Source organism: Tetrao urogallus (assembly GCF_951394365.1).
Source record: "Tetrao urogallus genome assembly, chromosome: 20".
Taxonomy (NCBI): Eukaryota; Metazoa; Chordata; class Aves; order Galliformes; family Phasianidae; genus Tetrao; species Tetrao urogallus.
Window position 1 is genome coordinate 125,793 of NC_136833.1, and position 24,964 is coordinate 150,756.

General features: G+C 56.5%; 3 protein-coding genes across 3 annotated transcripts; all 3 read left to right on the forward strand.

Moving 5' to 3' along the window:
- Nucleotides 1-4,353: 4,353 nt before the first annotated feature.
- Nucleotides 4,354-8,213, forward strand: LOC306954160 (ciliary microtubule associated protein 1A-like; the record flags this gene model as incomplete). The annotated part of the gene is made up of 8 exons (XM_079545230.1): nucleotides 4,354-4,460; nucleotides 5,600-5,732; nucleotides 6,038-6,167; nucleotides 6,455-6,655; nucleotides 7,045-7,146; nucleotides 7,470-7,591; nucleotides 7,758-7,898; nucleotides 8,130-8,213. The coding sequence occupies 8 exons, from the start codon at nucleotides 4,354-4,356 to the stop codon at nucleotides 8,211-8,213; spliced, it is 1,020 nt and encodes a 339-aa protein (XP_079401356.1).
- A 4,026-nt stretch (nucleotides 8,214-12,239) lies between these two features.
- LOC306954161 (ciliary microtubule associated protein 1A-like) lies at nucleotides 12,240-16,278 on the forward strand (the record flags this gene model as incomplete). The annotated part of the gene is made up of 8 exons (XM_079545231.1): nucleotides 12,240-12,349; nucleotides 13,557-13,797; nucleotides 14,103-14,232; nucleotides 14,520-14,720; nucleotides 15,110-15,211; nucleotides 15,535-15,656; nucleotides 15,823-15,963; nucleotides 16,195-16,278. 8 exons carry the CDS (start codon nucleotides 12,240-12,242, stop codon nucleotides 16,276-16,278), a joined length of 1,131 nt encoding a protein of 376 aa, XP_079401357.1.
- Nucleotides 16,279-20,303: 4,025 nt separating this feature from the next.
- On the forward strand, nucleotides 20,304-24,342 carry LOC306954162 (ciliary microtubule associated protein 1A-like; the record flags this gene model as incomplete). The annotated part of the gene is made up of 8 exons (XM_079545232.1): nucleotides 20,304-20,413; nucleotides 21,621-21,861; nucleotides 22,167-22,296; nucleotides 22,584-22,784; nucleotides 23,174-23,275; nucleotides 23,599-23,720; nucleotides 23,887-24,027; nucleotides 24,259-24,342. 8 exons carry the CDS (start codon nucleotides 20,304-20,306, stop codon nucleotides 24,340-24,342), a joined length of 1,131 nt encoding a protein of 376 aa, XP_079401358.1.
- Between the last annotated feature and the right edge of the window lie 622 nt (nucleotides 24,343-24,964).

The following is a 24,964-nucleotide window of genomic DNA, read 5'->3' on the forward strand; positions in this document are numbered from 1 at the left end:
CGAGTTTCTAACTCATACAGCAGCCAAATCGTTGGGAAGTATATGAATGAATAAAGAGAAAAGGGAAAGGAAAATGTGGAGAGCAGTGGAAAGGACATGCGTACAGACTGCCTGCTGAAAAGATACCCTTAACCACAGTCAGGAGAGCTGGAAGCGCCGCGAAGGTAAGGGAGATCAGAGAGAGAGCAGAGTAGAGCTGAGGTGGAAGCTGAGTGTGGGTTGCAGGGCATGAACACTGGCACCAGGTGTCGGTGCCCCTGTGCCTGAAGGCATCTTTGTCTTCCAAACACAGTGCTGGAAAACATTCTTTGTACTTTCTGTAAAAGAAAAAAGAAAAAAAAAAAGAGAAAGGAAGAAAAAAGACATTAAATCTTCTCAAAAACTATCGCCTTTTTAAACTAAGACCCCAAAGCATTTTAGAAAATGGAAAGTTTGTTGACACATCTTATTTCTATTTTTGCCTTAAATTCTTTGCTCCCATTTTACTGACATTAATTAACATCTTCCAGATCTACAGCTTTAGAAAAAGTTCTGTTCTGTTTAGAAAAACCTTCTGTAAGATTGTGAACCTGGAGTACCCAGCCAGTAAATAGGGGAAACAGGGGAGGGGGGGGAGGCAGGGGGAGAAAACAGGGTATAAAGGCTGTCATGTTGTGTCCATAGGCGCTCCTGCTTGCGGGACGCCGCCATTGCAATAGCAAATAAAATCTGCTGTTATCAGAGATACCGTCCTGACAAACATGACTTGGATATTTCCAACAATTTGGGGGCTCGTCCGGGATTATGATCGCCTCTTTGGGAGTTTCCCTACTGCCCTGCACAGGTTAGGTGCACCCCGCTGATGGCAGCGGTCCTGTCTGGGTGCTGAGGTGACTCCTTGGGACGGCCGATAAAAAGCCGAGACTGTTACATAAAGGACAGGCTCTGTGAAAGCCAAGGGGCAGGCAGGCACAGGTGTTGGCCATGGCGACCCGGTAACTTCGTGCACGGACCAAGGTAAGGGGATTGAACTCTTTCCTTGGGGTCGGTTGAGACTCCTGAGTGTGTGTGACTGAGACGCGCCGTCAGTGCGAAGCGAGTGCTGAGTGCCGAGCTGCGGCTCCACTTGACAAAGTGCCAGCAGTACGCCCCTATTAACCCGAGAGATGGGAGTGTAGTACTGCTGAGGGATTGGGCCCAAAATCCGAGAATCAGAGTGTGGTAACCTGTGAGCTGGGGAGTTCATGGTAGCGTTCTGGAGGGATGGGGAATAGGAGTTCTGAGAGCAGGGGAAGAAGGTCCCCGGAATGGTGCCTAGAGATAGCGCCTTGGGAGAAGTGCTTCAAAACTGGAACATAATCCCAAAACTAGGGACAAGGACAGGGAAAAGATGTTTAGATACTGTATACAGTAGAGAGCCACTGCAGGGAAAATCATTATTGTGACCAAAATAGGAGTCTGACGAAGATTGGGCCTGTCAGACTTTGTATTTATATGTAAACAGTAGGACTCCTTTTCCTGAAACAGAATTGGCTTAGGTCGCTTAATGGGTGCAAGAAGTACAGAAATGTTCCTCGCGAGGAGTCGAAGTTCAAAGGAAATAGGAAAGAGAAGCAGAAAGATCATAAATGGGATCCCTTAGGTAACTTCTTCCCCCTCCCCCCCCCTTCCCTCCACTACCCCCCCCCCTTCCCTCCACTTCCCCCCCTCTCCTCCCCTCCCCCCCCCTTCAATTTCTGAAGCAGTGCAGGCGGCAGTGACCTCTCCAGAGGAGGAGAGTGGGTGCTGCTGATCTGTGCAGGTCCTGGAGAGAGGCTGTGCTCTCGATTACTGAGGGAGTTGGAGTAATGCGAATGGGACCTGGAGAGTTTTCCTTTCTCTAATACTAACCTTACTAACACTTCACTTTATCCTCTTAGGGCAGTCTTAGGTCAAAGGGAAATTGGGTATGGTAATGCCTGCTGTTTTTACTAGAAGAGAAGTTAGGAGTTTCAAGAAGAATTACCTAACTGAGGATCCTATAAGTGTAGCAGAACAATGAGATCAATTTCTAGGGCCTAATTTCTACTCATGGATGGAAATGATGTTTATTGATATGTTGTTTATTGGAGAAGGAGGTGGGCAGCTACGCAAGTGTGGGAAATGAATACAGAGGGAAGGTTGGGCTCTGGAGGGAGGCAGAGAGAGGAAGGATCCTGAGGATGAACTGTACTGATTGTTGTCACTGTCTTTGTGTTTGTTAAATGTTTGTGTTGTGAAAGTGTTCTGTGATGTCGTGTACGAGGCTGTTATGGAACAAGGGCTGTCTAAAGTGATACGAGAAGAGCCCTGGGTTGTATTTTGGCTCACTGGAGAAACATTGCTGGTGAGCCAGGGGAATATTGAATAAGAAACCAGGAACGTAAATGGAGTAATGGGACCAGTTGTATAATTGAGTGCCCTAATCATGAGACCAAGTGCCGGGTGTTTGTGGAAGCTGAGGAATGTATTGTTTGATTTGAGGATTTTGAAGGCACTTGGAGAAACTGTCTTAATGGTATGGGGAAATGCAATTGTTAACGGTATGTGGAAACGCAACTTTTAATGGTATGTGGAAATTATGTGGAAATGCAGTTGTTAACAGTATGTGGAAATGCAATTGTTAATGGTATTTGGAAATGCGGTTTTTAATGGTACGTGGGAATGCAGTTGAGGGTACAGATAGTGGAATTGTGGAAAAATGAACAAACAACAACAAAAAACAAATGGCAAAAAGGTGAAGGAAAGCAGTGAGTTTGGGATATTAGAGTTGGGCCGGCACGAGAACACATCCCCTGCACCACCACCCCCACTGCGGCTTGTAAGAACAACTTGGAGTGGGAGAAAGAACTGGGGGCCAGAGCATCCTACTGTAATTGTGAGGGGTGTATTAGCTGTGAATGGGGATGGGACGGGACATTGGAAGTGAGAATAGCCGGCATCTGCAGAGCTGGGGAAACCCGATATCCAGTGTGAGCACTGGAAGCCTGGGGACAGGAGGGGGTGAAACTGAAATAGAATGTTAGTAATGGCTGTGATGATGGTAGTTTGGAGAGTGAGAAGGGTTTGGGAAAAACGAGCTGAGGAAGGCAAAGTTGAGCAAGGTGTAACAGGGATGTCATTACCTAGAAGAAGAGGTGAGGGGAGCCTGCAAGGGCTCAGGGAGAGTTCCACCCCACAGGACTGACAGCAGCTGGGGAAGCAGGGTAAAGAGGTTTATTTTCTGATATGGGTGCCTCTTAACTCTGTGCTACACCAAGAATTATTACCTGTAGGTGATTTTTGTAACACTTGTAGGAGCTACTGGCAAGATAAGTTTACTTTTTTTGGACCAATTAAATGCAAGCTAGGAGAACAAGTAGGAATATATAAATTCTTGTACATGCCAGGTTTTCCAAAACCATTATTTGGGCATGACATGTTAGAATAGTTGAATGTAGAGTTTAAATTCAGTAGAGACGATTAGAACTACTTGTCAAGCAAGAGCAATGGACTGAAAATTTTAAGTCTGGCTTTAACACAAACTGGGAAAAGCAATGTTGTACTCCCAGAAGTTACGTAAATCCTACATTGGGTATACACAGGATTGCGGGCATCAGGGATGCCTGGCAGAGCCAAAAATGCAGCCCAGTGAAAGTTAAGGTAAAGATGGGAGCCAGCCCAACCAGGGTAAAGCAATGCCCTTTGAGGATACAAGATTGTAGGAGGATAAAAGAAATAATAAATAACTTTTTGTATTTTGGATCATTGATTGGATAGAAATCCAAATGCAGCACCCCAATCTTGCAAATGACAAATTGGATGGCAAGAGCTATAGTTTGGTACCAGATTTGAGGGCAATTAAAAGAAATGGTGAATATATACAACACATGGTGTATATCTTTATTGACCAAGGTAAGGAATAAGCAGGTGGGGTTTACTGTTCTGGATTTGATGGACACCTTTTTCTGCCTGGTTTTGCCAAAGAAAGTCTAAAATCATTTGCCTTTGAATAGGAAAACTCAAATATGGAGAGAAGAAAAAAATAATAATTAAAAATAATAATAATAATAATTCAGTTAACCTGCACAGTGTTACCCAGGGTTGTGAGAACAGCCCAATGATTTTTGAGAACTGGTCAACTCTTGAGCCCGAGCTTTAGGTTCACCATCTCACAGTGGAACTTTACTGCAGTACATGGGTGCTACAGTAATAAAGGACTGTGTGCAATGGACTGTGAGCTTGCTGAATTTCTTGATTTAAATGGCTATCAAGTTTCTCAACAGAAAGCACAACTGATCAAAGGGAAGGAAGCCATTTGCTGAACACCCAGAACACCAAGGCAGAGCTGCCTCCAAGCCAGCAGTGTGCGACTGCATGGAGGCTGTCTGTGCAAGTTGGTCAGAGCTACAGGAGGAGCCGTTGGACGATGCTGAGGAGTCCTGGGTTCATCGACGGAAGCAGTTTTGTGAGACAAGGAGACTGTAAGGCAGGACGTGCAGTAACTGCTACTGACAGGGTAATTGAAGCACAGCCATTACCTGTGGGGACTTCCACTCAGAAGGCTGAAATAATTGCCTTGACAAGAACCTTAAATGCATGGACAGATGCTAAATATGCTTTTGGGGTGGTACCCACTCGTGGTACCATCTGGAAAGAGCGAGGGTTGCTTACACACAAGGAAAACAAATTCAGCATGATGTAGATCTACCAAAGAACATCATGGCTGTTATACATTGTAAAGGACATCAGAAGAGTGACAGCGTACAGGAAACTGGGAATATGATGGTGGATCAGGGGGCAAAACAGGCAGCTGAAGGAAAAGAAATTGGAGAACTGGCTTTAAGTCCAGATGGTAAACTTGAAATATCTGAACCTTAGTCAGAACCTGTAAGGTACTCTAGAAAGGATAGGAATCTAATGATTGAAGGGAAGAGAGCAAGCTGACAGATGGCTGCATACCCCGATGGACACACTGTTGTGCCCGTTAGTATTTTATAGCATTTGGTTCTAAGGGAACATGATAAAACATGGAGGTACTGACACCAGAAAGTAACTGTACAATCCTAGTACCAGGAACAGGGTATGGGGGGTCCTGGGAAATATATATTATATATATATATATATACATATATATATATATATATATATATATATATATATATGATCTGGTCCTGGCCTGTCTGGGCCGGACTGGGCGAAGAGGAATTGCCGGTGCCACGGATGCGCTCTAGAACAGAGTGAACGGCAACAACACGTGCACTTCATTTAGATGTATTTTTGGAACAAGCTAAAAGAGAGGGCAACCAAATCATCAAGCTGGTGGCTGCGCCTTCCCAGGCGGAAGGGACTTTCAGTGCATTTCCCCGCTGGGATTCTCTCCCTTGCAGGTGACGCTGATCAAGCCCCAGGAGCCCCGGGCGGCACGGGGCTGGAACTGAGAGCTCGGTCCATCTGCAGGGGTCGGCAGTCGTGCGCTCCAGCTTTTTCCGGGCTGGGGTGCGCGGCCGAAAAGGCGTGGAGGGCGCGGCTCCGGGCCGGCCGGGAGACGTCCCCGCACCGATGACGTCCCCGGAGCCCGCGTGCCGTCACAATGCCGACGCCGGGCCCTCCCCGAGGGCAGCTGGCCGGCGGCTCCAGGCGCCCCATTCGTGAGCTGCGCTGCCCGCAGCCGCTCGCCGTGCCCCGTGCCCGAGAGCAGCCCCAGCAGCAGACTAGCTCAGCCTCGTCGCGCTCGTCCTCCAAGGCTCACAGAGGTGAGGGAGAGCTCCGGCACGCTTCGGGCCGCAGAGCCCGGCCGCGGGGTGCGGGCTGAGCTCCGCCGCGCGCGAGGGGCGTGCGGCACGAGAGCGGCAGGACCGCCGTGAGCAGCAGAAATCGCTGCCGGCCCTTCTGGCTCGGGAGCCGCAAGCCACGCGGCGGACAGCTCGCGGCTGAGCGGAGGAGACAGCCCGCTCCTGCCGGCCCCTCCGGGCTCCGAGCGGCGGGCGGCGGCGAGCGGAGCTCACCCGCGGCCTCTGCCGGGGCAGCCCGGCCCTGACTCCTCTGCTCTTGCCTGTAGGTTTGGAGGCACGCGCCTGCCAGCATGGACGGAGCCTGGGTGGGGACGTGGAGACCGCATCGCCCGCGCGGCCTCATCTCGGCCCAGTTCCCCAGCCCCGGGCCCCAGTACTCCATCCCGGGGACAACAGGTACGGCGGCCATCGCCGGGGTGCAGGGGGACGCGCGTCGGGGCCGTGGCGGGGCAGAGCAGCTCCCGAGCCTTTCCCCGTGCCGTCGGAGCCTCCCGCAGACTCGGCGCTCTGGGGGCTCTCGCTGCGGAGTGCCTGCGCGCGTGGTGCGGGCAGGCCTTTGGAAACTGCTGGCCACAGGCAGCGCGCTGGCCAAAGCTCCGCTCTCTCCTTCCGGCGGCTTCGCAAGGCTCTGGCGCAGGCGTTTGCGCTCAGGGACTGACTGACTCTTCTGCTTTTCCTCCTAGGTTTCGTGGGCCACAGCCCCACCAAAGCCCGTGCCCCCGCGTACACGTTTCGCGGGACCAAGCCGCCTGCGGCCGAGAGCTGCGGGCCAGGTCCCTGCTACTTTGTGCAGCCCGCCGTCACCAGGAACGGGAAGCACGTGGCTCCGAGCGCCCACCTTTGTGGACGCCCCACGACAAAGACCACCGTCACCCCCGGACCCAGTGAGTACCACTTCTGCAGCGCTTCCCCCACACGCGGCGTTTGCCCTGGGTCAGCTCGCGCCCTGATGGAGCCGTCGGTCTTTTGTGAGAGAGCACAAACCGCTGTGAGCAGCGATAAACACGCTCTCCCCTCGGAGAAGGCCGGCTGCCCAGCACCACGGGCTGAGGGCACAAGGACCCCGCGTCTGAAAAGAACAGAGAGCCAGGGGCTGACAGGAGGGACAGCAAGGCAGGACATAGTGGCGGGGCACGGAAAAGCGTCCCCGCGTGCTGCGTGCGCCCCCCAGCAATCCTGCAGCCCTTCAGAAGACCCTTTCCTCGGGACGTTGTCTCTGCGGCTGCAGGAGACCAGCACTTCACGGCTTTCTTCCTCTTCTCCTCTGCCCCAGGTGACTACTGCACCGAGGAAGCCAACAGGCACATCTTCAAGTGCCCACCGGTGCAGTCCATGGCCTTCCGGCGGGAGCCCCTGCGCACAGACCGCCCTCCAGGTACGCTGACCCCGGCAAAGGCAGACCCTTCATCCTGAGCATCCTGCAGGGACGGGCTGCTGCTCAGCACCAGCAACGGGCCAACCGCGCAGCCTGCGCAGCGCTGGGGCCGCAAGCTTTCTGGCGTGACCAACACGTCTCGGCCCGCAGCGGCTCCGGCTGCTCGGGCTCGGAGCTGCCGGCACTGGCCCAGTGCCGAAGTAGAGGCAGGAACTGGCAGAGGGGCGAGCCCTCCCCCCAGCAGGCTGGGCGGGCTGCCCCTCTCTGCTGCTTCCGTCTCCTCCAGCCCCTCGCGCACACGCTCTCTGCTGCTCCTCCTGCAGGTCCGGGCACCTACACGCTGCCCAAGCTGATGGGCCCCAATACAGCCTACACAGCGGCCAGCCCCTGCTACTCCATGAGGGGAAGGAGCCAGCGCGGCCGCTTTGACGAAGACCTTGCCAAGGTGAGCTCTGCTGCTCCTCTTTTCCATGTTAGCATCCGAAGCTGGGCTGCTCTCCCTGTGCCAGGGGGCTTCCAAGCCCCAAGCACCTTTGCTTAACGCAGGCTTCCAGGGAAAGAGAGAGCCTTGCGTGTGATCCCAGCCCCGTGCACCCATGACTCTCTTGCAGACTCCGGGTCCCGCGGCGTTTCCCAAGGTAGCTGTGGACGCCTACAAGACCAGGGCGCCCGCGTACACCATGGCGGCCCGACCAAAACCTGCAGAGGGCAAAGCAGTGAAGCCCGGGCCCGCAGACTACAGCATAGGCCGGGTAAGGCAGCTCGCTGCTCAGCTCGTCCCCTCTGTTTCACAAGCACGGCCTTCACGCCTCTCCCCCTTGCCCTGAGGCTTCCTCCGGCCAAAGAGCTTCTGGCCGCAGGGACCAAGTGCCGGAGAGCAGGCCTGCTCCCTGCCCTCGTGCCACCTCCGAGCAGAGGAAGGGAGGGCAGCAGAGAAGAGAAGGGCCCTTGCTGATCTGCCTTTCCTTTTTTTGCCCTTCCAGGTGACGCTGATCAAGCCCCGGGCGCCTGCATCCACTTTTGGAATCCGGCATTCCCTCTACACAACCCCTCTGATTGTGGAATAAAACAGCCACATCTGGAAGGCCGCCTTTGCTTTCCTGGCATGGGAGGGGATGGGAAGACACCAACCAACTGCCGGTTTCCACTTGATTCCATTTCCATCTATGGTCTTGATTCCATTCCATCTATGGACTTGATGCCATTTCCATCTATGGACTTGATGCCATTTCCATCTATCGACTTGATTCCATTCCATCTATGGACTTGATGCCATTTCCATCTATGGACTTGATGCCATTTCCATCTATCGACTTGATTCCATTTCCATCTATGGACTTGGGCTTTTGCCCATTTTACTTGAACAATTGTTAGCAATTGGAGTAAGTCATCAATAAAACCAACCCAACACCGACATGTGTGCTTTCTTGTTACTCCTTTTTCCTCCCCGCTGCACACAAGAATGCGCCAGCGCTTCCCGAAGCCTTTCAAACATCAGTACGTTGGAAACCGCCGATGCTTGCTTGATCAGCCGTTTGCAGTGCTGATGTCTGCCACGTGCTGAAGTAAAGAATAAACGAAGCAAATAGCAAAGGGAGGCCGGCCGCGGGCAGTGCATCCCTTCCAGCGCCGACAGGAGGATTTTAGGGAGGTGCCCGGGGCTTACAGGACAGCGGCTAAAATGTTGGTCCGACCAGTTTATTAGAGATCTTAATCAGGGAGGTGGGGAAGGGGAGGACGGACAGTATTTTGAATGAGGGGGATGGGGAAGAGAAGGAGGGCGATAGGAAACACAGGAAAGGAGAAGCAAGGAGTCTCTACAGGAAGCAAGAGGGAGATAGATGGTCACCACCGTGGATCCAGCGTGGTTCATAGTTCAGTCCTTGATCTTCAGTGGTGGTGGGTCGTCGGGCACTGTTGTTCTGTCGACGACGACGGTGACCACGTGGCAGTACCACCTTATCTGTGAGTCCAGAGGGGTTGAGTCAGTTGTTTTTGGAGTGACAGCTTCTGGCTTTTGGATCTCGGCAGGAACTCCTTTGGTTCCCATCTTCCGGGCCTTGCCAGCAGATAAGAGGGAGCAGGGAGGCGCCCACTTGTATCTCGCCTTGTACCTGCAGGGTACAGTGGGATCATCCCCCAGTCTCCCACAGCAAGCTGGAGTCACTTGGTCACAGGCTAGCTCTTCCGCCAGCAAACGGTCCTGAGCACTCTCTTGCGAAGGCAAACAGCTACAATTGTCCACACAGTGATGTTGGTTGCCCCACGGCAACCCCCATCACTCATCTCCTAGACAAGTCAGTCTCATCACAAGAAATGCGTCTGGCAGCAAGCTTGGAGCCAGAACAAGGCTGCTTGAAACTGATGTGCAAGTGACCGTTCGTGATGGTGAGGAAAGAGAAAAGAGAAAGGAAGAAAAGAGACAAAGTAAGCGGAAGGGAAAAGAGGGGTGGGGAGGAAGGAGGGTTAAACGTTACACAGTTGTTAGAAAGGATTTCTTGGGCTTGGTTACAAAGGTTGCCCTGATGCGCTGGACTTGTTCATCATCAGTTGAAGTGGTTACAAAGCACATGGAGGATACAAGTCCTTGTATAAGTTGAATCCACCATGGAACCACGCAAGGAACAAACACGAGAGTGGCAACGGCACACAGAATAGGAGGCGTTTCACCCACGGGCAATTTGTTTAGCAACCTCTTCATTGCCATCCAATTTGTAGGCAACAATTAGAGCCATCCAATTTGCCACAGACACCACCCGGTGACTCCTCAGCAGTGATGGCACCAATGTTACGCAATGAAGAAAAGGTAGAAAGTGAAAAGGGACAACCATACATTTGGCAACAGCCATGCATTGCACAAGAACCAGTAATGACAAATCAGTAAGCAAAACAAACAGAGCTATTTGGCTCAGCTGCTTTCCCTCGCAGCCAGGAACTCCCAGCGGAAGCCAGGATCCAGGTGGGAATTCTTCAGCAGAAGAATTCTGCTGTGAATGTGGTGTTTCTCAGGAGCCGTACAACAGCACGCTTCAGTTAATTCACCAAAAGCGTACCTAGTCCAATCTGACAGTATGTGGACTTGCCATGGAGTGTTCTCTAAGATGATTTCGTGCCATGAGAACTGTCCACTTGAGCATTTCCAAAGCAATTCAAATGCTGGGAGAAAGAAATCCTAGGTTGGCAAGTTCGAGTACTGTTACAGTCTACAGAGGCTTTCACAGGAGAGCGTGTGCAGGATAGCCCACAGGAGGAAGCATCAAAGAGGAGTAATCCCAGAGACGTACACGTCTCCTACCAAAGCTTAGGCGCTTTCCAACAGCCACGTTTTGGATGGAGCTCCTGGACCGGTGTGACACTGAAAAGCATCAGTGCAAAAGGCTTTATGACACGTTTCCTTTGTGCCCACGTCTGACAGATATTAGATGGGTCCCCTGATTCATTTCCCAGTTTGTTAGGAATTTGGAAAGGCTGCGGAGGACTTACATGCCAGTCATGATCAGTTTGATAAAAAGGGGTGAAAGAAGGGCTCAAAAGAAAGGCTATCACTGTGCAGGGAGCACCAGGAAGCTAGGATGACCTCTAAGAACCCTGAAGCCAGTTGTGAAGTTTAACAGGTCCGAGGACCGATACCAATCACCACCCACACCCACAGCAACGCAAAACATAGCACTGCTGCAACCAGAACGTGTCATCAAGAGGTGTATTCAGGATTCTAGCGTGATCGCGTCTTCTGTCACAAACCACAGCTGTTAAAATCAGCTATCAGCCTTCCTGTGTCCAATCCAGGTCCCACGGGGATCTTCTGTAACATACAACAAGACACCGACTCGCCCTTCTGGGGCTTTGTTAATACGGCTAACAAAGGAGGGCACAGTCCAGCAAGTGTTGCTTTTCTATTCCTTTCTCGGGGTGTCTTTAGCCTTCCAAGCACATTCGTTCAGGGATTCCATTAGGGTTAGGGAAACTGGCCGCAGGTTAGCCGGGTCAATCGACACAGGCTGGCCAGGGAGATAAAAGGCTTTCCCTAGCTTCTCAGCCACTGAACCGTGACTCCCAGGGATAAGTGGCAAGAGTGGTGAGGCCTTTGCACAGAAGGTGTTACATCGAGGATCTCTTTGTTTCCCTTGGCTGTGAGCTTTCTCATGCATCCACCCCTCACCGCCCCCCGCTCACCTGGGAGGGACGAAGACAGCAGCTTTCTAATGGCTTGGAGAGCCACTCGGGTTCCTGGGGAGAGGCCCTGGCACCTGGGCTTTTGCTTTCCTCCAGATTCCTGAGCTTCTGTTCTGGCCACCGCTCAACGAATGCCTCTAACCTGACAGTGGCTGCTCCGTTCATCAGATCTCGTGGAACAGCCTTGTGCCAGCCCCGTGTCCAGAGACAATTACGCTTATGATCGATATTTCGCCTCCCTGCTTTTACTGACAGTGAGACCCTCCCAGTCCCACTGAGCTTTGGGCTAGGTGGCCGGGGGGCAAGGCTGGCCGCTGCAAGCCTCACTTCCCTTGGCTCCAATTTCCTGGAGGAAGAAACCGCTGGAAGAAACCATACTTTCTCCCGTAGTCAATTGACTCTTGGGCAACCTCCCCCCACGTCCGTGCTTTGTATCCCAACTGCAGATGGTTAGAGGTTACAGCCTCTTCTAACAGTGCCCGGCTTCTTTCTCCCTGAGACGTAGCATGTATCTCATCTTGCAGCTGTGTGCCTATGGCTTTCAGTGGTTCTGAAGCGCCCAGGTTGAAGCAGGCATCCTGTCAGGATCAACAGGCACCACCACCGGTGATTCACCGTGTGGCTGCAGCTTTCTATCATACGTCGTTTGGAGGCAAGCAGCCTTTGGGGCACTCTCTACTAACTGATCAACTGTTCCAGTAACAGCAACTCCAATAGCAACGGGGGGGCGTTGCTGGCGGGGGGAGAAGCTGAGAAGCGAGACGACTCACTCCTGGCTTCTCCATCGCGCTTGGCACAGCGAGCGTTTGTTCCGCACCTGTCCTGAGAATAGGACAGTACGGTGGTTGTTCTGAAGCCTGGACCAGATTGTGACGGTTCTATTGCGGTGCAGAAGCAGGACTGCAGTTCAGCACGGGGGGATGCCCCCGCAGCACTGCCCGTGGCTCAGGGCAGGGGAGGCGTCCCTGCGGAGCTGGAAAAGAAGCGCGCTGGAAGCCTTGGGGAGACGGGTGCAGCTTGGGCGCCCTGGGTGAGCTTTGGGGTCCTGGGAAACTTTGTGGCCAGCTGAAGGGCTTTGGGCAGTGTTGGGGGGATGGGCCCCTGGGGATTTTGGGGGGGGCAGGGGGCGAAGCTTGGGGCGTCCTGGGCATTTTGGGAGGGTTTTGAGGAGGCGTGGCAGCATCCTCGGAATTCTGGGGAAAGGCTGCACAGCTCGGTGTTGCCATCGGGGATCCTATTCTTCTTCAGGGTGAGGCGGGGGTGCGGCGGGATCCAGCAGTGCGCGCTCGCCGCCTGGAAGGCCAGCTGTGTTCTGGGCTGCATTAAAAAGGGGCGGCCAGCGGGGAGAGGGAGGTGATCGTCCTCCTCTGCTCAGCTCTTGTGAGGCCCCATCTGCAGCGCTGCGCCCAGGCCTGGGGCCGCCAGTACAACGAAGACGCAGAGCTCTCAGAACGGGTCCAGAGCAGGATCGCTAATAGGATCAGAGGGCTGGAGCAGCTCTCCTATGAAGAAGGGCTGAGGGAAGCGGGCTTGTTTAGCTTGGAGGAGGCTCCGGGGGAAACCTCACTGTGGCCTTCCGATACTCGAAGGGAGTGTATAAACAGGAGGGGGAATGTCTGTCTGCCAGTCTCCTAGTGATAGGAGAAGGGGGAACGGGGAGGCTTAGGTTGGATGTGAGGGGGAAGTCTTTCACTCTGACGGTGGTGAGGCACTGGAACAGGCTGCCCAAGGAGGCTGTGGATGCCCCATCCCTGCAGGCATTCAAGGCCAGGCTGGACGTGACTCTGGGCAGCCTGGGCTGCTGGTTGGCGACCCGCACACAGCAGGGGGTTCAAACGAGATGGTCATTGTGTTCCTTTTCAACCCAGCCTGTTCTGTGATTCTATGATCTGGTCCTGGCCTGTTTGGGCCGGACTGGGCGAAGAGGAATTGCCTGGTGCCACGGATGTGCTCTAGAACAGAGTGAACGGCAACAACACGTGCACTTCATTTAGATGTATTTTTGGAACAAGCTAAAAGAGAGGGCAACCAAATCATCAAGCTGGTGGCTGCGCCTTCCCAGGCGGAAGGGACTTTCAGTGCATTTCCCCGCTGGGATTCTCTCCCTTGCAGGTGACGCTGATCAAGCCCCAGGAGCCCCGGGCGGCACGGGGCTGGAACTGAGAGCTCGGTCCATCTGCAGGGGTCGGCAGTCGTGCGCTCCAGCTTTTTCCGGGCTGGGGTGCGCGGCCGAAAAGGCGTGGAGGGCGCGGCTCCGGGCCGGCCGGGAGACGTCCCCGCACCGATGACGTCCCCGGAGCCCGCGTGCCGTCACAATGCCGACGCCGGGCCCTCCCCGAGGGCAGCTGGCCGGCGGCTCCAGGCGCCCCATTCGTGAGCTGCGCTGCCCGCAGCCGCTCGCCGTGCCCCGTGCCCGAGAGCAGCCCCAGCAGCAGACTAGCTCAGCCTCGTCGCGCTCGTCCTCCAAGGCTCACAGAGGTGAGGGAAAGCTCCGGCACGCTTCGGGCCGCAGAGCCCGGCCGCGGGGTGCGGGCTGAGCTCCGCCGCGCGCGAGGGGCGTGCGGCACGAGAGCGGCAGGACCGCCGTGAGCAGCAGAAATCGCTGCCGGCCCTTCTGGCTCGGGAGCCGCAAGCCACGCGGCGGACAGCTCGCGGCTGAGCGGAGGAGACAGCCCGCTCCTGCCGGCCCCTCCGGGCTCCGAGCGGCGGGCGGCGGCGAGCGGAGCTCACCCGCGGCCTCTGCCGGGGCAGCCCGGCCCTGACTCCTCTGCTCTTGCCTGTAGGTTTGGAGGCACGCGCCTGCCAGCATGGACGGAGCCTGGGTGGGGACGTGGAGACCGCATCGCCCGCGCGGCCTCATCTCGGCCCAGTTCCCCAGCCCCGGGCCCCAGTACTCCATCCCGGGGACAACAGGTACGGCGGCCATCGCCGGGGTGCAGGGGGACGCGCGTCGGGGCCGTGGCGGGGCAGAGCAGCTCCCGAGCCTTTCCCCGTGCCGTCGGAGCCTCCCGCAGACTCGGCGCTCTGGGGGCTCTCGCTGCGGAGTGCCTGCGCGCGTGGTGCGGGCAGGCCTTTGGAAACTGCTGGCCACAGGCAGCGCGCTGGCCAAAGCTCCGCTCTCTCCTTCCGGCGGCTTCGCAAGGCTCTGGCGCAGGCGTTTGCGCTCAGGGACTGACTGACTCTTCTGCTTTTCCTCCTAGGTTTCGTGGGCCACAGCCCCACCAAAGCCCGTGCCCCCGCGTACACGTTTCGCGGGACCAAGCCGCCTGCGGCCGAGAGCTGCGGGCCAGGTCCCTGCTACTTTGTGCAGCCCGCCGTCACCAGGAACGGGAAGCACGTGGCTCCGAGCGCCCACCTTTGTGGACGCCCCACGACAAAGACCACCGTCACCCCCGGACCCAGTGAGTACCACTTCTGCAGCGCTTCCCCCACACGCGGCGTTTGCCCTGGGTCAGCTCGCGCCCTGATGGAGCCGTCGGTCTTTTGTGAGAGAGCACAAACCGCTGTGAGCAGCGATAAACACGCTCTCCCCTCGGAGAAGGCCGGCTGCCCAGCACCACGGGCTGAGGGCACAAGGACCCCGCGTCCGAAAAGAACAGAGAGCCAGGGGCTGACAGGAGGGACAGCAAGGCAGGACATAGTGGCGGGGCACGGAAAAGCGTCCCCGCGTGCTGCGTGCGCCCCCCAGCAATCCTGCAGCCCTTCAGAAGACCCTTTCCTCGGGACGTTGTCTCTGCGGCTGCAGGAGACCAGCACTTCACGGCTTTCTTCCTCTTCTCCTCTGCCCCAGGTGACTACCGCACCGAGGAAGCCAACAGGCACATCTTCAAGTGCCCACCGGTGCAGTCCATGGCCTTCCGGCGGGAGCCCCTGCGCACAGACCGCCCTCCAGGTACGCTGACCCCGGCAAAGGCAGACCCTTCATCCTGAGCATCCTGCAGGGACGGGCTGCTGCTCAGCACCAGCAACGGGCCAACCGCGCAGCCTGCGCAGCGCTGGGGCCGCAAGCTTTCTGGCGTGACCAACACGTCTCGGCCCGCAGCGGCTCCGGCTGCTCGGGCTCGGAGCTGCCGGCACTGGCCCAGTGCCAAAGTAGAGGCAGGAACTGGCAGAGGGGCGAGCCCTCCCCCCAGCAGGCTGGGCGGGCTGCCCCTCTCTGCTGCTTCCGTCTCCTCCAGCCCCTCGCGCACACGCTCTCTGCTGCTCCTCCTGCAGGTCCGGGCACCTACACGCTGCCCAAGCTGATGGGCCCCAATACAGCCTACACAGCGGCCAGCCCCTGCTACTCCATGAGGGGAAGGAGCCAGCGCGGCCGCTTTGACGAAGACCTTGCCAAGGTGAGCTCTGCTGCTCCTCTTTTCCATGTTAGCATCCGAAGCTGGGCTGCTCTCCCTGTGCCAGGGGGCTTCCAAGCCCCAAGCACCTTTGCTTAACGCAGGCTTCCAAGGAAAGAGAGAGCCTTGCGTGTGATCCCAGCCCCGTGCACCCATGACTCTCTTGCAGACTCCGGGTCCCGCGGCGTTTCCCAAGGTAGCTGTGGACGCCTACAAGACCAGGGCGCCCGCGTACACCATGGCGGCCCGACCAAAACCTGCAGAGGGCAAAGCAGTGAAGCCCGGGCCCGCAGACTACAGCATAGGCCGGGTAAGGCAGCTCGCTGCTCAGCTCGTCCCCTCTGTTTCACAAGCACGGCCTTCACGCCTCTCCCCCTTGCCCTGAGGCTTCCTCCGGCCAAAGAGCTTCTGGCCGCAGGGACCAAGTGCCGGAGAGCAGGCCTGCTCCCTGCCCTCGTGCCACCTCTGAGCAGAGGAAGGGAGGGCAGCAGAGAAGAGAAGGGCCCTTGCTGATCTGCCTTTCCTTTTTTTGCCCTTCCAGGTGACACTGATCAAGCCCCGAGCGCCTGCATCCACTTTTGGAATCCGGCATTCCCTCTACACAACCCCTCTGATTGTGGAATGAAACAGCCACGTCTGGAAGGCCGCCTTTGCTTTCCTGGCATGGGAGGGGACGGGAAGACACCAACCAACTGCCGGTTTCCACTTGATTCCATTTCCATCTATGGTCTTGATTCCATTCCATCTATGGACTTGATGCCATTTCCATCTATGGACATGATTCCATTCCATCTATGGACTTGATTCCATTCCATCTATGGACTTGATGCCATTTCCATCTATCGACTTGATGCCATTTCCATCTATGGACTTGATGCCATTTCCATCTATGGACTTGGGCTTTTGCCCATTTTACTTGAACAATTGTTAGCAATTGGAGTAAGTCATCAATAAAACCAACCCAACACCAACATGTGTGCTTTCTTGTTACTCCTTTTTCCTCCCCGCTGCACACAGGAATGCGCCAGCGCTTCCCGAAGCCTTTCAAACATCAGTACGTTGGAAACCGCCGATGCTTGCTTGATCAGCCGTTTGCAGTGCTGATGTCTGCCACGTGCTGAAGTAAAGAATAAACGAAGCAAATAGCAAAGGGAGGCCGGCCGCGGGCAGTGCATCCCTTCCAGCGCCGACAGGAGGATTTTAGGGAGGTGCCCGGGGCTTACAGGACAACGGCTAAAATGTTGGTCCGACCAGTTTATTAGAGATCTTAATCAGGGAGGTGGGGAAGGGGAGGACGGACAGTATTTTGAATGAGGGGGATGGGGAAGAGAAGGAGGGCGATAGGAAACACAGGAAAGGAGAAGCAAGGAGTCTCTACAGGAAGCAAGAGGGAGATAGATGGTCACCACCGTGGATCCAGCGTGGTTCATAGTTCAGTCCTTGATCTTCAGTGGTGGTGGGTCGTCGGGCACTGTTGTTCTGTCGACGACGACGGTGACCACGTGGCAGTACCACCTTATCTGTGAGTCCAGAGGGGTTGAGTCAGTTGTTTTTGGAGTGACAGCTTCTGGCTTTTGGATCTCGGCAGGAACTCCTTTGGTTCCCATCTTCCGGGCCTTGCCAGCAGATAAGAGGGAGCAGGGAGGCGCCCACTTGTATCTCGCCTTGTACCTGCAGGGTACAGTGGGATCATCCCCCAGTCTCCCACAGCAAGCTGGAGTCACTTGGTCACAGGCTAGCTCTTCCGCCAGCAAACGGTCCTGAGCACTCTCTTGCGAAGGCAAACAGCTACAATTGTCCACACAGTGATGTTGGTTGCCCCACGGCAACCCCCATCACTCATCTCCTAGACAAGTCAGTCTCATCACAAGAAATGCGTCTGGCAGCAAGCTTGGAGCCAGAACAAGGCTGCTTGAAACTGATGTGCAAGTGACCGTTCGTGGTGGTGAGGAAAGAGAAAAGAGAAAGGAAGAAAAGAGACAAAGTAAGCAGAAGGGAAAAGAGGGGTGGGGAGGAAGGGGGGTTAAACGTTACACAGTTGTTAGAAAGGATTTCTTGGGCTTGGTTACAAAGGTTGCCCTGATGCGCTGGACTTGTTCATCATCAGTTGAAGTGGTTACAAAGCACATGGAGGATACAAGTCCTTGTATAAGTTGAATCCACCATGGAACCACGCAAGGAACAAACACGAGAGTGGCAACGGCACACAGAATAGGAGGCGTTTCACCCACGGGCAATTTGTTTAGCAACCTCTTCATTGCCATCCAATTTGTAGGCAACAATTAGAGCCATCCAATTTGCCACAGACACCACCCGGTGACTCCTCAGCAGTGATGGCACCAATGTTACGCAATGAAGAAAAGGTAGAAAGTGAAAAGGGACAACCATACATTTGGCAACAGCCATGCATTGCACAAGAACCAGTAATGACAAATCAGTAAGCAAAACAAACAGAGCTATTTGGCTCAGCTGCTTTCCCCCGCAGCCAGGAACTCCCAGCGGAAGCCAGGATCCAGGTGGGAATTCTTCAGCAGAAGAATTCTGCTGTGAATGTGGTGTTTCTCAGGAGCCGTACAACAGCACGCTTCAGTTAATTCACCAAAAGCGTGCCTAGTCCAATCTGACAGTATGTGGACTTGCCATGGAGTGTTCTCTAAGATGATTTCGTGCCATGAGAACTGTCCACTTGAGCATTTCCAAAGCAATTCAAATGCTGGGAGAAAGAAATCCTAGGTTGGCAAGTTCGAGTACTGTTACAGTCTACAGAGGCTTTCACAGGAGAGCGTGTGCAGGATAGCCCACAGGAGGAAGCATCAAAGAGGAGTAATCCCAGAGACGTACACGTCTCCTACCAAAGCTTAGGCGCTTTCCAACAGCCACGTTTTGGATGGAGCTCCTGGACCGGTGTGACACTGAAAAGCATCAGTGCAAAAGGCTTTATGACACGTTTCCTTTGTGCCCACGTCTGACAGATATTAGATGGGTCCCCTGATTCATTTCCCAGTTTGTTAGGAATTTGGAAAGGCTGCGGAGGACTTACATGCCAGTCATGATCAGTTTGATAAAAAGGGGTGAAAGAAGGGCTCAAAAGAAAGGCTATCACTGTGCAGGGAGCACCAGGAAGCTAGGATGACCTCTAAGAACCCTGAAGCCAGTTGTGAAGTTTAACAGGTCCGAGGACCGATACCAATCACCACCCACACCCACAGCAACGCAAAACATAGCACTGCTGCAACCAGAACGTGTCATCAAGAGGTGTATTCAGGATTCTAGCGTGATCGCGTCTTCTGTCACAAACCACAGCTGTTAAAATCAGCTATCAGCCTTCCTGTGTCCAATCCAGGTCCCACGGGGATCTTCTGTAACATACAACAAGACACCGACTCGCCCTTCTGGGGCTTTGTTAATACGGCTAACAAAGGAGGGCACAGTCCAGCAAGTGTTGCTTTTCTATTCCTTTCTCGGGGTGTCTTTAGCCTTCCAAGCACATTCGTTCAGGGATTCCATTAGGGTTAGGGAAACTGGCCGCAGGTTAGCCGGGTCAATCGACACAGGCTGGCCAGGGAGATAAAAGGCTTTCCCTAGCTTCTCAGCCACTGAACCGTGACTCCCAGGGATAAGTGGCAAGAGTGGTGAGGCCTTTGCACAGAAGGTGTTACATCGAGGATCTCTTTGTTTCCCTTGGCTGTGAGCTTTCTCATGCATCCACCCCTCACCGCCCCCCGCTCACCTGGGAGGGATGAAGACAGCAGCTTTCTAATGGCTTGGAGAGCCACTCGGGTTCCTGGGGAGAGGCCCTGGCACCTGGGCTTTTGCTTTCCTCCAGATTCCTGAGCTTCTGTTCTGGCCACCGCTCAACGAATGCCTCTAACCTGACAGTGGCTGCTCCGTTCATCAGATCTCGTGGAACAGCCTTGTGCCAGCCCCGTGTCCAGAGACAATTACGCTTATGATCGATATTTCGCCTCCCTGCTTTTACTGACAGTGAGACCCTCCCAGTCCCACTGAGCTTTGGGCTAGGTGGCCGGGGGGCAAGGCTGGCCGCTGCAAGCCTCACTTCCCTTGGCTCCAATTTCCTGGAGGAAGAAACCGCTGGAAGAAACCATACTTTCTCCCGTAGTCAATTGACTCTTGGGCAACCTCCCCCCACGTCCGTGCTTTGTATCCCAACTGCAGATGGTTAGAGGTTACAGCCTCTTCTAACAGTGCCCGGCTTCTTTCTCCCTGAGACGTAGCATGTATCTCATCTTGCAGCTGTGTGCCTATGGCTTTCAGTGGTTCTGAAGCGCCCAGGTTGAAGCAGGCATCCTGTCAGGATCAACAGGCACCACCACCGGTGATTCACCGTGTGGCTGCAGCTTTCTATCATACGTCGTTTGGAGGCAAGCAGCCTTTGGGGCACTCTCTACTAACTGATCAACTGTTCCAGTAACAGCAACTCCAATAGCAACGGGGGGGCGTTGCTGGCGGGGGGAGAAGCTGAGAAGCGAGACGACTCACTCCTGGCTTCTCCATCGCGCTTGGCACAGCGAGCGTTTGTTCCGCACCTGTCCTGAGAATAGGACAGTACGGTGGTTGTTCTGAAGCCTGGACCAGATTGTGACGGTTCTATTGCGGTGCAGAAGCAGGACTGCAGTTCAGCACGGGGGGATGCCCCCGCAGCACTGCCCGTGGCTCAGAGCAGGGGAGGCGTCCCTGCGGAGCTGGAAAAGAAGCGCGCTGGAAGCCTTGGGGAGACGGGTGCAGCTTGGGCGCCCTGGGTGAGCTTTGGGGTCCTGGGAAACTTTGTGGCCAGCTGAAGGGCTTTGGGCAGTGTTGGGGGGATGGGCCCCTGGGGATTTTGGGGGGGGCAGGGGGCGAAGCTTGGGGCGTCCTGGGCATTTTGGGAGGGTTTTGAGGAGGCGTGGCAGCATCCTCGGAATTCTGGGGAAAGGCTGCACAGCTCGGTGTTGCCATCGGGGATCCTATTCTTCTTCAGGGTGAGGCGGGGGTGTGGCGGGATCCAGCAGTGCGCGCTCGCCGCCTGGAAGGCCAGCTGTGTTCTGGGCTGCATTAAAAAGGGGCGGCCAGCGGGGAGAGGGAGGTGATCGTCCTCCTCTGCTCGGCTCTTGTGAGGCCCCATCTGCAGCGCTGCGCCCAGGCCTGGGGCCGCCAGTACAACGAAGACGCAGAGCTCTCAGAACGGGTCCAGAGCAGGATCGCTAATAGGATCAGAGGGCTGGAGCAGCTCTCCTATGAAGAAGGGCTGAGGGAAGCGGGCTTGTTTAGCTTGGAGGAGGCTCCGGGGGAAACCTCACTGTGGCCTTCCGATACTCGAAGGGAGTGTATAAACAGGAGGGGGAATGTCTGTCTGCCAGTCTCCTAGTGATAGGAGAAGGGGGAACGGGGAGGCTTAGGTTGGATGTGAGGGGGAAGTCTTTCACTCTGACGGTGGTGAGGCACTGGAACAGGCTGCCCAAGGAGGCTGTGGATGCCCCATCCCTGCAGGCATTCAAGGCCAGGCTGGACGTGACTCTGGGCAGCCTGGGCTGCTGGTTGGCGACCCGCACACAGCAGGGGGTTCAAACGAGATGGTCATTGTGTTCCTTTTCAACCCAGCCTGTTCTGTGATTCTATGATCTGGTCCTGGCCTGTTTGGGCCGGACTGGGCGAAGAGGAATTGCCTGGTGCCACGGATGTGCTCTAGAACAGAGTGAACGGCAACAACACGTGCACTTCATTTAGATGTATTTTTGGAACAAGCTAAAAGAGAGGGCAACCAAATCATCAAGCTGGTGGCTGCGCCTTCCCAGGCGGAAGGGACTTTCAGTGCATTTCCCCGCTGGGATTCTCTCCCTTGCAGGTGACGCTGATCAAGCCCCAGGAGCCCCGGGCGGCACGGGGCTGGAACTGAGAGCTCGGTCCATCTGCAGGGGTCGGCAGTCGTGCGCTCCAGCTTTTTCCGGGCTGGGGTGCGCGGCCGAAAAGGCGTGGAGGGCGCGGCTCCGGGCCGGCCGGGAGACGTCCCCGCACCGATGACGTCCCCGGAGCCCGCGTGCCGTCACAATGCCGACGCCGGGCCCTCCCCGAGGGCAGCTGGCCGGCGGCTCCAGGCGCCCCATTCGTGAGCTGCGCTGCCCGCAGCCGCTCGCCGTGCCCCGTGCCCGAGAGCAGCCCCAGCAGCAGACTAGCTCAGCCTCGTCGCGCTCGTCCTCCAAGGCTCACAGAGGTGAGGGAGAGCTCCGGCACGCTTCGGGCCGCAGAGCCCGGCCGCGGGGTGCGGGCTGAGCTCCGCCGCGCGCGAGGGGCGTGCGGCACGAGAGCGGCAGGACCGCCGTGAGCAGCAGAAATCGCTGCCGGCCCTTCTGGCTCGGGAGCCGCAAGCCACGCGGCGGACAGCTCGCGGCTGAGCGGAGGAGACAGCCCGCTCCTGCCGGCCCCTCCGGGCTCCGAGCGGCGGGCGGCGGCGAGCGGAGCTCACCCGCGGCCTCTGCCGGGGCAGCCCGGCCCTGACTCCTCTGCTCTTGCCTGTAGGTTTGGAGGCACGCGCCTGCCAGCATGGACGGAGCCTGGGTGGGGACGTGGAGACCGCATCGCCCGCGCGGCCTCATCTCGGCCCAGTTCCCCAGCCCCGGGCCCCAGTACTCCATCCCGGGGACAACAGGTACGGCGGCCATCGCCGGGGTGCAGGGGGACGCGCGTCGGGGCCGTGGCGGGGCAGAGCAGCTCCCGAGCCTTTCCCCGTGCCGTCGGAGCCTCCCGCAGACTCGGCGCTCTGGGGGCTCTCGCTGCGGAGTGCCTGCGCGCGTGGTGCGGGCAGGCCTTTGGAAACTGCTGGCCACAGGCAGCGCGCTGGCCAAAGCTCCGCTCTCTCCTTCCGGCGGCTTCGCAAGGCTCTGGCGCAGGCGTTTGCGCTCAGGGACTGACTGACTCTTCTGCTTTTCCTCCTAGGTTTCGTGGGCCACAGCCCCACCAAAGCCCGTGCCCCCGCGTACACGTTTCGCGGGACCAAGCCGCCTGCGGCCGAGAGCTGCGGGCCAGGTCCCTGCTACTTTGTGCAGCCCGCCGTCACCAGGAACGGGAAGCACGTGGCTCCGAGCGCCCACCTTTGTGGACGCCCCACGACAAAGACCACCGTCACCCCCGGACCCAGTGAGTACCACTTCTGCAGCGCTTCCCCCACACGCGGCGTTTGCCCTGGGTCAGCTCGCGCCCTGATGGAGCCGTCGGTCTTTTGTGAGAGAGCACAAAGCGCTGTGAGCAGCGATAAACACGCTCTCCCCTCGGAGAAGGCCGGCTGCCCAGCACCACGGGCTGAGGGCACAAGGACCCCGCGTCCGAAAAGAACAGAGAGCCAGGGGCTGACAGGAGGGACAGCAAGGCAGGACATAGTGGCGGGGCACGGAAAAGCGTCCCCGCGTGCTGCGTGCGCCCCCCAGCAATCCTGCAGCCCTTCAGAAGACCCTTTCCTCGGGACGTTGTCTCTGCGGCTGCAGGAGACCAGCACTTCACGGCTTTCTTCCTCTTCTCCTCTGCCCCAGGTGACTACCGCACCGAGGAAGCCAACAGGCACATCTTCAAGTGCCCACCGGTGCAGTCCATGGCCTTCCGGCGGGAGCCCCTGCGCACAGACCGCCCTCCAGGTACGCTGACCCCGGCAAAGGCAGACCCTTCATCCTGAGCATCCTGCAGGGACGGGCTGCTGCTCAGCACCAGCAACGGGCCAACCGCGCAGCCTGCGCAGCGCTGGGGCCGCAAGCTTTCTGGCGTGACCAACACGTCTCGGCCCGCAGCGGCTCCGGCTGCTCGGGCTCGGAGCTGCCGGCACTGGCCCAGTGCCAAAGTAGAGGCAGGAACTGGCAGAGGGGCGAGCCCTCCCCCCAGCAGGCTGGGCGGGCTGCCCCTCTCTGCTGCTTCCGTCTCCTCCAGCCCCTCGCGCACACGCTCTCTGCTGCTCCTCCTGCAGGTCCGGGCACCTACACGCTGCCCAAGCTGATGGGCCCCAATACAGCCTACACAGCGGCCAGCCCCTGCTACTCCATGAGGGGAAGGAGCCAGCGCGGCCGCTTTGACGAAGACCTTGCCAAGGTGAGCTCTGCTGCTCCTCTTTTCCATGTTAGCATCCGAAGCTGGGCTGCTCTCCCTGTGCCAGGGGGCTTCCAAGCCCCAAGCACCTTTGCTTAACGCAGGCTTCCAAGGAAAGAGAGAGCCTTGCGTGTGATCCCAGCCCCGTGCACCCATGACTCTCTTGCAGACTCCGGGTCCCGCGGCGTTTCCCAAGGTAGCTGTGGACGCCTACAAGACCAGGGCGCCCGCGTACACCATGGCGGCCCGACCAAAACCTGCAGAGGGCAAAGCAGTGAAGCCCGGGCCCGCAGACTACAGCATAGGCCGGGTAAGGCAGCTCGCTGCTCAGCTCGTCCCCTCTGTTTCACAAGCACGGCCTTCACGCCTCTCCCCCTTGCCCTGAGGCTTCCTCCGGCCAAAGAGCTTCTGGCCGCAGGGACCAAGTGCCGGAGAGCAGGCCTGCTCCCTGCCCTCGTGCCACCTCTGAGCAGAGGAAGGGAGGGCAGCAGAGAAGAGAAGGGCCCTTGCTGATCTGCCTTTCCTTTTTTTGCCCTTCCAGGTGACACTGATCAAGCCCCGAGCGCCTGCATCCACTTTTGGAATCCGGCATTCCCTCTACACAACCCCTCTGATTGTGGAATGAAACAGCCACGTCTGGAAGGCCGCCTTTGCTTTCCTGGCATGGGAGGGGACGGGAAGACACCAACCAACTGCCGGTTTCCACTTGATTCCATTTCCATCTATGGTCTTGATTCCATTCCATCTATGGACTTGATGCCATTTCCATCTATGGACATGATTCCATTCCATCTATGGACTTGATTCCATTCCATCTATGGACTTGATGCCATTTCCATCTATCGACTTGATGCCATTTCCATCTATGGACTTGATGCCATTTCCATCTATGGACTTGGGCTTTTGCCCATTTTACTTGAACAATTGTTAGCAATTGGAGTAAGTCATCAATAAAACCAACCCAACACCAACATGTGTGCTTTCTTGTTACTCCTTTTTCCTCCCCGCTGCACACAGGAATGCGCCAGCGCTTCCCGAAGCCTTTCAAACATCAGTACGTTGGAAACCGCCGATGCTTGCTTGATCAGCCGTTTGCAGTGCTGATGTCTGCCACGTGCTGAAGTAAAGAATAAACGAAGCAAATAGCAAAGGGAGGCCGGCCGCGGGCAGTGCATCCCTTCCAGCGCCGACAGGAGGATTTTAGGGAGGTGCCCGGGGCTTACAGGACAACGGCTAAAATGTTGGTC